The following is a 14,065-nucleotide window of genomic DNA, read 5'->3' as shown; positions in this document are numbered from 1 at the left end:
GCAGATGTTAGTCACCTAGTTTGGCAGTGTTATTCCAGGGTACTTAAGAAAAGCTGTATTTTCATTAATCTTGATCTGTTACGGTAATATTGGAAAATCTGCATAGGTAGCTCTTGTGGTTGAGGCTGACGACTCCAATGTGCGGAAACCGTTCTGGGAACTCCAGGCCTCTCAGATAGCTTGGAACTGGGCTGTCTAGTCACGGGAAGGTGAAAAAAGCCACCTGGACTTTAGCTAGAATACAGTGAGAAGCCAATGAAAAAAAAAAGCAGAACACTGAAATGATATTTTAAAGGTGACCGTGGTATCTGTGATCTCATCCACTGGTGGTTTCATTCTCAGTTACGCCTAATCTTACTTTTTTTTTTTTTTATCATAGACATGAGTTATCTCGAAAGTTAAACAGAAACCTAAACACTCTGAAATCTCCACTTGTTTCTGCTGTTAAGTAGTTTTTTGCTCCTCTGGGGCTAATTGCTTTTATAAACATTGTCTAACGATGTTGCTCGACTTTTCCAAGGGTCTGGTACTTAAACTGTTGATCTCCTCAAATATTAAAAGGATGTAATACCTGGCTCCAGAGGTGTTCATAAAGCAAAATGAAATCATTTGATGGAAGGTGCTAAGGAAGCTTTGAAGTATTAGCCTAATAGAAAACCTATCAGTGGACTTTTAAAACCTTTCCTCTTCAATTTTTATGGACTGTCTTAATTGACTTTAAAAGGCTTTTATGCACTTATGAATAGGCTAAGTAGAAATAGTCTTTTTTTTTAACCTGCAAATAAGGTACAGGGACAGGTTCTGACTTTATTTTAGAATATCTGATATTACAGGCTTTTGCCCTGTGACAAGGGATTTTCAACTAATGAAGTCTAGTACAGTCAGGAATAAAGAGTCACATGTGTCTGCTAATGATGAAAACTTGGGGGGAAAAAAGTGACAATGGTGAATAAAACAATAGTACCCATAAAACATTTTGGGGTATTTATGATCGCAAGCTTTAATAATAGTAGGGACCACAGCACTCAGTTTAAATGCTACACTGATTATTCAAAGGACACTAAACCGCCTAGACAAAATACACAGCCATGGAGTATCATTTTGTGTTGTAGAATCTTAATTTAGAGGCTACAGCTGAGTTGAATCCTGATCCCCTCGAGACTGTTCCGATACAAATCTGTCTGCTTACATGGAACATGTAAGTTGAAGTCTTTTCTATCTCAAATTCTCCATATGTTTCTCGAACCAAAGACCTCTAGAAGCCTTGCTTTTCAGGGACTTTCTCAAGAGATCACTCTGCATAAAGAAAAGAAAAAAGATGCGTTCACGATGCTCTGGCTTTTGCTCACAGCAATGGGGTACGTTTACTCTTTGAGAGGTCTCCCCCAAAACTTGGCACGTGGTGATGCCAGCTCTTTATTGGCTCAAAGAGCAGTGCCTGGCCTTGGCCTTGTCTCTGTGCTCCAGCCTCAGGGGAACAAGGATGTGCTGTGAGAAGACAGGACCAGCCTCCATCTGAAAGATTCACCCTGATTCACCTTATTCCCATACCAGACAGGCTTTGCAGGTAAAAAAATCCTCACACACACACCCTTCCCCGCCCTCCCCCCCCCACCCCCCCCCAAAAAAAAACAAAAAAAAAAAAACAACAAAACAAACCAAAAAAACCCAACACAGTTTCTAGTGTAATAGACCTTGAAAGTCTTTAAACTGAAAACACGGAAGCAGAGCAAACCAAATTAAATTCTAGACTGTATTTAAGAAAATGCCTTTCTGCCTGCATTGCTATCCTTTACCTAGCACATCCCAACTGCACAATATTATGCTGTGTGCATCTCTGAAGAGATTTGAGTAATTTTTTCTGTTCCACCTGCATCAGGCCTCTTTCTTTCAGCACAGATGGAGTATTAATGGTTATCCTGAGGTAACTTCTGTTATTCAAACATTTCCTGGATTTTGCTGTTTACTACACTGCTCTTCAATCCATTTGTTCCAAGTTCCTTACAGGAGTTTATTTTATTTATCTCCACTTTACCCCTTCCTGCCCACAGGACGGAATGCTCCTTGGCGTCTATGCTATGGAGCTGTCAGCACAATGGAATATTAGACAAAGTTTATTTGTGGGTTTTTTTATGTTTGGTTACACACTTCTAGTAACAGAAGTAACATACAAAGTTTTTTTGCTTCATCACCAACATCACAGTAACAATGATGCTAAATCACGCAACAGGCAAATAGATTATTATCCATTTCAGTAATGGCCGTTTGACTTGAAAACATCTTCAAATGGTCTGGAGGAGCAATACGTAACGCTATAAATAAGTTTTCAGATCTTGTTTTGCTGCCAGCAGAAGCGTGCTCTGCGGAGGCCTTCAATAGGTTCTGCGTAGTTCCGCAGCTATAAGAAAAGACTACAGCTGGATCTCCATTAGTAACTGATCACTGTGCAATTAAGCTTAACCTCCTACCAGTGATGCTCCCCCAGGGGCAGCTCTCTGAACTTCCACTGAAGAGATTTTGAGCTAGAGCAAATGGTTAACAGCGGGATGAGGAACACTGTTTGAAGGGAAAAGATAAGAAAATCACCAAACATTTAAGAACCCATAATCTCTTTTGAGACTTTTAAAGAACAACACGTTGGAAGGGCACCTAGTAGGTCTGTCACTAGAGGAGAGGAAGTAGGGTAAATGCCACCTACCGAAATGTATAAATACATCAGTTATTAAGAAAAAAGGACAAGAAAAAAAAACAAGAGAAGAGTCCAAACTAGAATTTTCAGGAACTTTGTCTCAAACCATAGAATTTTATAGTGCAAACTTTACCTGAAGAGCATAAATAGCTCAGAGGTCAGGCTATGCTGGAGTACAGGTTCAGGATGGAATGCACCAAGACTTAATACGAAGATGAAACATGCAATGTTTCATGCAATTTTAGAAGCAAGACGCTTTGAGCACTGACTCCTCAGAAAGAATGGAAGAAAACAATTCAAGAAGGATGGTGAAGTAGAAGGGAACTTTATGCCTTAATTATTGCTGTCTGAGAAGTTGAAATAAATTCTTAAACCACATGAAGTTTTGTAGGACACTGATGAGCAGCCTTGACAGGCTGACGTCTCTGAAGGAAAATACAGAAGCGATTTGAGAAACAAATGATTGTGGACATCCTGAACACCTTGTTGCTGATGTAGTTTCCATATTTCATTGCTGGGAACCTTCCTGCTGTATTTTTACATGGTTTAGGGCAGGATGAAAGGCTCTTTGACCTCCTATGGAACAGAGCCATCACAAACGCTCTTCCGGATGATGAATTCAGGTAATTCTTGGCTAGTCTTCCTTCAGACAAAGGCAACTCACATGAAAAAGATGAGTTTCTACTACACTTGGGTGTGTTTCATGGTATTCCATGCTCATGGAGAGACTGAAGAAAAGGTTTCCTCAACAAATAGAGTGGTCAAAGGGTTCCATGGGTATTGCTAAATGGTAAATATTAAAATATCAGATGAGTGGGATGAGGAGCTTCAGTGAGCCTTGATCAGAGTTGTGGGAGAAAACTCTCTCTAGTGTTTTTCCGTTGATGGCTATGGGATTTGTGTCTGCGGTGTGCTGCTCAACAAACCGCTGACCCTCCCAGTTAGGGTCTGGAAGCAAAAATATATTTTTTTTTTTAAATGAAAAACAGGTACTATATACTTATATGAAACAGAATAATCATTCTGGAAAAAAAAATTACCAAAAAAAAAAAAATAAATTTTGCTTTCCATTTTCTGAGTTTTGTGGTATCAATGTTAGCTGATGAGGAGCGTGTTCCCCTTGTCAGAGGACCCTGCTAGAGGATAAGGAATACTCGAGGAACACGGTCGACGCAATCCAGTCTATTCCCACTAATTGCTTGGCTAGCACTTTAGAATCATGATGTTCGGTGTGACTGCACCGTGGACAATTTGAGGACGGCTCTATGGGCCGCCGGGTTTACTTTCCCGTGCAGCGGGCGGGTTCCCCGATGCTCCGGGCCGCGTTGTCACCGCGGCGGCTGCGACGGGAGCCGGCAGGGGGGTTGCGGGTGCCGTTCCTGTGACCGCTGACATGCTTAAAAAAAAATAATACATGTCATCCTGCTTTTCTCCCGCTCCTTAGAAACGGGGTGCTGAGGAAAATACCCCCTCAAAAACCAAGGAGAGAGCGGGGGACATTGCACCTGGCGGGCGGGGACCGGCTGACGACTCTGAGGCGAAGTTTCCCGCGGGCGGTGGCGCGTGGCCCCCTCCCCTCAGGCGGCCGGGCCCGCGCTGCGGCGCCGAGGTCTCGCCTGTGCCCGCAGGCCCCTCGCCGGCCCCGGGGTCGCACGTTGAAAAGCCAGCTCCAACTTTCCCGGCACGGCAAGGCACGGCGCTGGGCGGGGCGGGGGAGGCCGGGCCGCGGCCGTGGAGGGCGGTCCCGCCCGCGGCGGCGCTGCCCCGGCGCGGCGGGGGGAGGACGGCGCGTCGCCACTTGCCCCCGCCGCCGTGCAGCCTGCAGGCGGCCCCTTCCCCTTCCTTCCCCTCGGTTTCCTTGCGCAGGCTGCGCCGCCGAGCAGGGACGGTGGCGGGCGGGGATGGAGAGGTGGCCCGGCGCTGGTGATTCAGTGCCGGTGTCGGTAGCGCAGCCCGTCCCCGCCGGCGGCGGCGGCGGAGTGAGCGCGCGCACGTGACGCCGGCCCCGGCTCCTCGGTGCCGCCACAAACAGCCGCGCACACACCGGCACGGAGACAGACCCACGGACACGGGCAGACACACGCGTCCGCCCCCGCTCCACCATCCAGCCGCCTCCGCGCTCAGCCCTCTCGCAGGCACCGCCGGGGCGAAGCTGTCGGCACACTCCGGCGGCGGCACCGGCAGCGATCGCGCAAGAGGCAAGAGTTTGTGAGGGCTGCTGCCTGTCTTCCCGAAGAGGTTTTGCGCCCAGAGGATGGCCGGCTGCGGGCTGTCGGAAGACGCTTGCTTCTCCTCCGCCTTCTTTTACAACTACACCTCCTCCTGGGAGACCTCCTACAACCAGGTAAGGGGCGGCCGGTGCTGCCGGGCGGGCTCGCCGGGCTCCTGCGGGGAGGCGAAGGTGGTGCCGGGGTGTGCAGGAAGGGTTTGTGTTCAGCGTGCGTGGGGGGAACCAGCCGAGGAAAGAAATGAGGGGGAAAAAAGCCTTTTTCCTTTTTTTTTTTTTCCCCCTCGTGTGCCTTTCGCCCCGTTTCCCTCCGCCCCTCCTGTAAGGAAGAGGAGCGGGAGGAGGGCCGGGAGCGGGAGCCGCGGTGCCCGGAGAGCTGTGCGTTTACCCGGGAGCAACTCGGGGCACGACGCCGCAACTCCAGCGGGGCGTCCCTGAGCTTCCCCCTCGGCTGCGCCCGCCGCCCTCCTCCGCGCACGGAGCGCTGCCGGGGCGGGGAGGGGGGGGGGCAGCCATGGTGCGAGAGGGACCCCCCCATCCCCATGTGTTCCCCTCACATAAATGGCCGCAGACGCTTTCAACCTCGCAGTTTCGGTGGGAAGAGTTCGGCTTTACCAGTCACTCCTCCCTCTTCAGCCCCACACTCACTCTTCCTCCCCCCTCCCCCCCCCAAATCGCCCCCCCACCTCCATCCTTCGCGTACTTAACTTTGATGACTGTGCAATGCGGAGCGCAGCCGGGTACCGCCGGCCCAGCTGGTGCCTCCTTCCCGCCCGCCCCGCCGCTCCGGGGGTGGCCGGCGGTGTGGTGAGGGGTGAGCTGCGGGGGGAGAGCACAGACCAGAAATTGCGCCTCGGAGGTAGAGAGCTATTCCGGGAGCCTCCGAAACGCCTTTAATTAAATAACCGTTGTAGTCTGCTGCCCCCGCTGCTTGTTTGGTGGAAGGCTACAAGGCAACTGTGGCTTATAAACTACCTCGCCGTGCGCGGGTGCGGGCGGGAGGGGGGTTCTGGGGCCTGACGTGACGGGAAAAGTTGGGCAGCGGGTGGGAGCGGGCTGCGGGGCGGGCGGCACCGCCGGGGTGCGGGGGCGGGCGAGCTGCCGGCGGCCCCCGAGGCGGCGGGAGGCTCCTGGTGGTGATGATGGTGGTGGTCGTGGTGGGGTGTTGCCTCTCCGTTCTCTCAGCCCGCTGAACTCATGGAGAACCGCGCAGCCCCCTGGTTTCCAGGAGACTGAAATCCCCCAAACCAGCAGTTGCCAGTTTAAGGTTTACACCGCGCAGGGAGGGGGAGAGAAACCGGGCGCCGCTGCTGCCCGGCCTCCGGGAGTTCGTAGCGCGGAGCGGGCCGCCCCCCCGCCTGGCAGCCCCCAGCTCGGGGCGACTGGCGGAGTTGGGGGGCCGGGCCGTCGCGGTGGGGCCCTGACAACCGCGTCCTCCCTCAAAGCGTAGGAATAAACACCCATCTCCGGTGTCCCGGCTACCAGCGGGCCCGTCTCGGAAGGCTGGGTCTTTACCTAGCCGCGTTTGCCGCCCCATTGCCGGGGGGAGCCGTCCTTGGCAGGGAATGAGCCACGCATGCTTTCGCTGAGGAGAAGTGGGGGTGGGGGGTGTCGTGTGGGGAACAGGCACGTATCAGACCCAGAGCCACCGCCGAACTGCGGTCTCCCGACCGCGCCGGAGCACACACCACCCCCTCCTCGCCGAAGCCGTCGGGTGTCGCCGCGCCTGGGTGACAGGGACGGGCAGGGCGGCCGGTCCGGGGCGGGGGGGGTGTCTGCCCGAGTTGCTGCTGCTGGTGTTCAGCAGCACGGCGGGTCCGGCCACCCCGGGGAGGGGGGCTGCGGCGTAAGTTTGGTCGGCGGTTACCGGGAGCGGTGGCTTGTGGCGGCCGGTGGCCCGGGGCCGGCGCTGGTGTGTGTTTCCGTGCGCATCCCGGTGCACCCCCGGTGCCGGTGTGTCTGTAGGAGCGGAGAACGTGCACTGTCACCCTGCTAAACACGAGTCCACGCAAGTAACTGAAATACAAGCAGGGCTCATGCCTGGTATTAAAGGTAGGCAGTCATAGGAGGACTCCTTTGAAAGCACCAGCGGAGGAAAATGGTTAGGAACGCCGGCAATAAAATCAGGTTTAAACCAGTTCCTTTATCTAAAGTTAGTTTCATTCTGTAGCGAAACAGTTCGGCGTCGTGAAATGGTGGGTTCCCTTCACATTTCTCTTCAGAGGAGCGAGCCCGTGTCACAATGGAGGCAGGAAGAATTAGTGACAAATCCAGAGTTGATCCATTCTAAATACCGATGTTGAACCGTATCTAAGGGGAAACGGTGGAGATAATTCGGGATGCAGGAGGTCTATTTATAGACAGACTATATAAACTCTAGGATATATACACAAAGTTGAATTAAATATGCATGATTAGGAAAGGAGTTTAGAAGGAGAAGGTGTAATCATTATATAGTGTTACAACAGGAACAGATGAGCTTGCAAGACTTTCCAGGGTGAAGATGAGAAGAATTTTTAAGTTACATATTCTTTCTGCTGCTCAAGGCTCCTTGCTATTTTCATCTTTTGCGTATTACGTTAGCATTTACATCAGTCAAATTCACCGGCTGAGGATTAGCGGAAGATGTTAGTCTGAATATGAAATCAAAATGAATATGGGATTTTGCTGCAAATAGATTTTTCTTACAAGTTTTAACACTTAAAAAGGCAGGGCTGGCTCAAATTTGACAGTCAGCCATGTTCATGTTTGTTTGTTTTCACCTGAATTGCATCCAAAAAAAAAAAAGCTTACAAACCATTTCTTCTTGCTAAATATAGCAACATCGCTGAAATAGAATTTGTTTTGTATACTCTGTTTAAAACAAACTAAAACAAAGTGCTGAGATGAGAAGATGGGTTGACTACTGGAAAAATAGGTTTTTATTCCTAGATCAATATGATGCACTCTCAACATCTAGTACGAGGTAAAAGGATCCCTTGTATAATATCGATAGCGGTTCAGCCATAGCTTACTAAAAAGAGTCTTTTTCCTGGCATCTCAAGACTTTAATGAGAGTATAAGTAATCAAAATAAGACTTAATAATGGAACCAGTCAGGTTAAAGAGAACGGTGATTTCTTCTAGAAGCATAATATACTGTCTGACAGTTTTGAAAGCAGAGATAGGACATTTGCTTTATAATTCAGGGAGGCTGAGAGATGCATTTCAACTTTTATATTTTTGATGCGTTATTGCAGTTCTTTTTTAAGCACCAGATTATATGCGTGATTTGTTGGTAATATTCTTGGAAGGAACTTTTTTCATTGCATATTAAATTCCAAAGTACATCACAGAAAAGCTTGTATCGGGGAAAAATTATGTCTAGAAACTTTATGAAGTCTGTTTTGAATCTATTTCCAGAAAATAAGGCTCTATAATAGTTACAAATAAGTCTTGGCATTACTAAGGAGAAGTCCAAAAAGATTGACTATTCTCCTGAAGTTTGCTGTCTTTTTTTACAGTTATTTTAGTACAGGGACTTAACCATTATGCTAAATTCTAGACTAGACAAACCTGTAGACTTAAATCCTGAGAACTATGAATTGTGGTTGCATAAATGTACCTGCGTTGTCTTGCCAATGTGTGTAAACCTGAGGCGAAGGAATATCCAGCAGATTTCCCGTTGATTCATTCTGTGATCTGCATTTTTAGACCGTCAATAAACATTCTAGTTCTTTATTTTGTGAAAACGTGTTCGCTGGAGACTTCTTGAGTATAACTTCTGGCTTACTGAAATTCTTTTTACATCTGTTTCTTAATTAGTAGTCAGGAGGAAAGAACAGTTATTTCGAAGTACTGCAAAGGGGGTATTCAGCCTTGCAAGAGCAGTAATATTCTTGGGCATAACCTGTCCATGCTGAACTGGCAGCATTATTTGTATTAATTATTTTTCACTCTCCAGTCCAGAGCTGGATACGTTGTTGTGTTACTAATCTATATGGTTGGGAAGTGCTTGAAAATAATTTGAAATGTAGTTCATGAATGGAATCCTATGACTAAGGCATAAATCTGGATACTTATTTTAATTCGACCTCAAGAAAATCCCTGCAGTATGGAAGTAAAAAGAGAGTGTGGTGCCTGATTATTGCCGTTATTTCAGAGATTTTTCCCGGCAGCGCTCAGCTGAGGGCTTGTTACCTGGCACCATCTCTTTGTCCTGTGTTTTCAAACATGTCAGTGCTTTATACAACACACTTTCACAGAATGTATTCTGTGGGTATAAGTACCTTGGTGAAAGATCAAGCTAAGAGCCAGCTTTGTGGCTTGGCTCATTGTCTTTACGTATGGAGGGATAAAAGTACCCCAATGCAGTTAGAGCTTTCTGCTGGTATTTTTGGTGTGCTGGACTGCACGTAGTTTACTGCTTTTATGCATTTTCTTCTTTTAACTAGAGTAAGTCCAATGGCCATTTCTATTTTGATCTGTAGTGAGACTTTTTGACTTATTTTTGTTCCTGTGGTCTTTGGAGATTTTTTTTTCTTTTTTGGTTGGCTTTTTTGTTTTGTTTTGTTTGGATAGTAGAACTTGGAGTCAGTGCAGGTTTGGAAATATGTTAGATGAGTTTGTGTTGATGCACATGCATAGCATATACTAAGTATGTATGTGTATGAGGATGTTGAGTGAGGGATACTGTATCAATCTGCACAAGATTGGGCAGTGTATTTTTATGATTTTTGTAGACCTTTTTATTTAACAGAAAAAGACTCCGTTGATAGTTGTACATTGTTTGGCCATGAAAACCAATGGAAGAAAACCGTCATTCAACTTCAGTTATATTTTAGCAAACCCTGTAACATGTCTGCAAATTAAAAGGACACTGTCAAAACTAAATTATTTAAGAAAAAGCAGCAATCTTGGTTTAGTATTAACAGAAAAGACTTGGTAATTAAAGAGTAATTAAAGGTAATTAAAGACTTGGTAAAAAAAATTAACTTAAATCCCGGATTGGAAATTTTCCTGACTTTTCTATATCCAAGGGGTGTTGTATGCTGGTGCACAAAGCTGGGAAAATGGAACACTGTAAAAATGAAAGTGAAACTGAAGAGACCTATTTTCTTGGCAAAAGATAATAGGATAATGAGGAAGTTGTGGTTGAATAAAACAGGTAATAGACTTTTTAAAAAGATGATGTTAAATGTGATTCTCTTGCTTTCGGAGGTTAATGCCTTAGTTGGTCATTCAGTACAGTAACTTTGAAAAGTTTCAGTTGTCAGTGCCATTGCACAGCATTTACAGGGTAGATTTCAAAACATATTTTCTCTCTGTTTCCTGTGTTGTTACTGTGGTTGTTGTTTAATAAACCTATCCACAGTCTGGATGAAAAACCAGTGTATTCTGATGGCAGTCTCATCTGGCAAAAAAAGCAGAGTTTTAAACTGGGTACAAATCATTTTCTGATGCCCCAGAGCAAAACAGCTAAATAGTGGTACAGTAGAGCACAACAAAGTGAGTTTAAAGCACATGCAGAAAAATGGGCAAGATGTTATTTTCGTGTCTTAGTTTAGAAGAAAAGCTGATGTGCAAATTGTAAATAACAGTTATGGCTGTGATGAACTAATGCATTTTAGTGCTTTACACATAAGACGGGACTTTCAAAAATACAGTTGTCTTCTGGAGAAAATGTCAGTAGTTCTAGCAATGTGTTCTGTAGGAAGAGGGCAGGGAGTTCTTAGCTGGTCAAATGTTCGTGTGGTCTAAGCAGAAATGTAAAAATGCAGGGTTTGCATTGGAATGAGAATGGGGTCATCCACCCTTTGTACTCATCATCAGGGAAGCAGAACCTTCTTCCAGAGAGACCATAGGAAATCAATGAGTACACTTTGCTAGTGTAGAGATAAATGTGTACTGCAGAAGGGTATTAAATATAAAAGGGCAGCAGTAAAATGATTTACTACTTGAAGCAGTGGAACTTTCTTCTGGTCACCTAAAAGGCAATTTTCAATTTTTGATAACATAATTGTATTTTTTTTTTAATACCAATAACTGAAAAAAGCTGGCAAATCAACTATTTTACAGGGATTTGAGGTATATAATGTAAGCTAGGAGAGGCTTGTTTACAAATGGCAGCTTATTTGCAAATATGTACATGTTTTTGAAGATATTATCTGGCACTTATCATTTAGATTATAATCATCTGATCTGACTTATCAAAAGTTAATGTGGGTTTTTTTAATGTCTTTTCCTGAGGCAGTGTGGATGCTTGCGATCCAGTTTGTCTCGCCATGACCAGAAGGTATCACTGAGGGATACCAGCACAACGGATGCACATAGGAGAGAACCTGACGTACATCTAGGTGTAGAGGTTTAATGAAATGTGGAAGAGCAGGTGCACAGTCCTAATGTGTCGGGGTTGTTTTTTTTTTTTATTTCCTCTGATGTGTCTGTTTGCTGTGTGAGCAAATCTCCTTGTACATTTAAACCCCATAGGACTGTAAAATTGCTAAAAAGGATGGAAGCCAGATACATCTAAAATGTTTTTTGTCTGAGACTCTGTGTTCTCTACAAGTGGCCATTGAAATTCCGCCTCTGCTAAGTAGCTGTGTGTTACTGTCTCTACTCCAAAGGTAAAATTAAGGTGAAGAGAGATTAATAGCGGAGTGACCCTTGCTCTGGATATGGCACTTGTGACACTGCGGTCCTAATTTTGGAAGGAAAAATTGGTCACTCTTGGTTCCATATGAACTCAGTGGGACCTGAAATGACAAGAGGTGTGTCTACACTGTCTCTTTTCTTGGGAGCAGGAGTGCGCTGCATTCGTCCTCGCTTGGCTGTGCTTTAGTTAGTGATGTAGGTTGGTCTTGTTGCAAACGAACGGAGCTCCTTTTGGATAGAAATGACCTGGGAGATGTGTTCCAGGAGTACCCCTTGTGCATTTGGGCTACAAATTGACATTCAACTAATGAGATGAGACCAGAGCTAGGATGAAGTTCAATAATGAAACCAATCGCGCCCTGAAGCATATAGTGTAGATGCCAGATCCTAAGCACCAGCTCTCTGCCTCTTCCAGTATTCCATTTCTGTGTCACTTGTCCACCTTGTAGGGAGCGCGTGAAAGCCCACGTCTGGGGAGCTGGTTGGAGACCTGTGGGTAGAACAATCACCTGACACACATCCTGATGCTGCAATCATAAAACCATTATTCTTCCCCTCAAAAAGGGGTAGTTTGTGTTGGCGTGAATATAAAAGGTTCATTTGATCCCTTCTAATATAACACATGAGCGAGCAAGAGGCACTGGTACTTTGGCTCACAAAAGCCCTCCACGTTTTTAACCCATTTTATTATTTGCAAGAGCAATTTAGTTCCTAATGTTAACAATGAGTGATTATGATTCTGTACTTCCGTTTACAGCATAAATTAGCATTTTGTTTTCCATTACAGCTTTTGAATGAGGAATTATAATGTATAATTTGCTGCAAATAGATGTTATCATCTCTTTGGATGTGAACAACCACATAAACTTGAGCAAATGATAAAAATGGAATCAATTACTTCTCAAATGGAAGTAGTTTACAAACCTTCACATACAAAACGGCAATAGTAGCTGGTTATTGTAACAAATAATTAGTTTTTTTTTTAAAACAACATTTATTGAATTCCATTGACAATTTAGTAATTGTTTATAGAATATTTAACCATCCCTCTCACAAAATACATGCCTCATAATATATGCATTTTTTAAACTGCAGATTGACTCTGTAGTCCTTGTGTGAAGCTTTACTCATGTATATTCACCTGTACAAATGTTCCAGAAGGGGAGCACTGAGCCACAAATCACACTGATGAGGGTGGTGATTAGAGATCTTCACAGCATTCTGGAATTAGTAGATCAAGATTGAAATTGTAGAGGAGAGAAGAATGAAGAGTATGTATTGTAGGCTGTATCCAAAGCCTGCTGAAGGTGATGTGAATTTTTCTGTCACTTTTAAACTTACTATCTAGGTCCTGGTTATTAGAAGGATAAAGAAGAGGAAGATACATTGTTATAGTTGCTTGAATGAGTGAATGCTGTAAGCCTCTACTGGAGGGGAAGGTAGTATCTTATGCTTTAATGAGTTTACTAGTTTGAATTTCACATAACAAGTTTTCACTGTCAGTTGCTGCGATATGTTTCTGTATTATACAGAGTTATTCATGCTTGGAAAAATATCAGTCCACAGCCAGAAAGAATGTGAGAAACAGTCCAGAATCCCACTCATTCTCTGTCTCTTGCAGAGACTTGCTTTATGTCACTAAAGGACATAATCCAAGCATCATTTCCAACCCCTTCCTTTCAGAAAGGCTGTCTACATTCTGATGACTTTCTACATGCTGGTTTGCATCTATGTTTATTTCTGATACTCTAAAGCTCTGACCATAAAGCCACCACCTACGTCACCTCCCGTCAACATGAATTCACCAGCCTTTTTCTTATAGTCTTCCCTGGTAACCCCATTGCATTCATCCATGCTGTGTGCAATATAAGACCCTATTGAACATCCTGTCTTGATTGCCCACACCTTCTGTCTTACCCTTACTTAAAAAAACCAGATCAAAGTCCTTACTTTGCCTTATTTATTGCTTTAGGTTCAGACTTCTTGTTGTCCTTTTAAAGCCTTTGCATAATTTAGCTTTTCCCTGTTTACTGTTACCGCCGGTTTTCAGATAATTTTTTTTCTTGAGACAGATAGCACAATGTGCCCTGATGTATGTGCTAAACTTTGACTTTTTATTCATGATGCTTCTTACTATATCTGTCTGCTACTTCTATATGCTCATAGTTTGCTTAGGCCTTGATCCAGCAGACCACTTAATTCCTCAACTGTAAACACTTGAAGTCAAGAGAACTGCCTACAGGTTTAAAATGAGTGTGTGTTGTGTTGGATTGGGGCCTTTGACAGCTATATCTTAAGGACAGAGAACTTCCTTCTTGTTCGTCAAGTACTTGCCATACTTCCAGTACATTAGAAGTATTAACGGTAATTATGGCAGTGGGAGCAAGAAAGCAATGAGGAGATCAAGGAAACCTGGTAGTGTTTACAACATTGTTTGCTGGCAGTTCAGTCTCTTTATTTGTTAAATGGATTTGCAAATAAAAGGTGATTCCTCTTCCTCTCCCAAGCAAAAAGCCT

At 45.0% G+C, this 14,065-nt stretch overlaps 1 protein-coding gene across 1 annotated transcript in view; it reads left to right on the top strand.

The window, feature by feature from the left end:
• Positions 1-4,455: 4,455 nt before the first annotated feature.
• The window catches only part of PPARGC1A (PPARG coactivator 1 alpha), a 371,540-nt gene continuing 361,930 nt past the window's right edge, over positions 4,456-14,065 (top strand). The window contains exon 1 of the mRNA XM_074587715.1: positions 4,456-5,033. Within this exon, the coding sequence (XP_074443816.1) occupies positions 4,944-5,033 (90 nt within the window). The 5' untranslated portion in view covers positions 4,456-4,943. The remainder of the gene's footprint in view (positions 5,034-14,065) is intronic.

Source organism: Larus michahellis, chromosome 5 (assembly GCF_964199755.1).
Source record: "Larus michahellis chromosome 5, bLarMic1.1, whole genome shotgun sequence".
Taxonomy (NCBI): Eukaryota; Metazoa; Chordata; class Aves; order Charadriiformes; family Laridae; genus Larus; species Larus michahellis.
The sequence above is the reverse complement of the archived record's forward strand: the minus strand, read 5'-3'. Positions and strand labels throughout refer to the sequence as shown.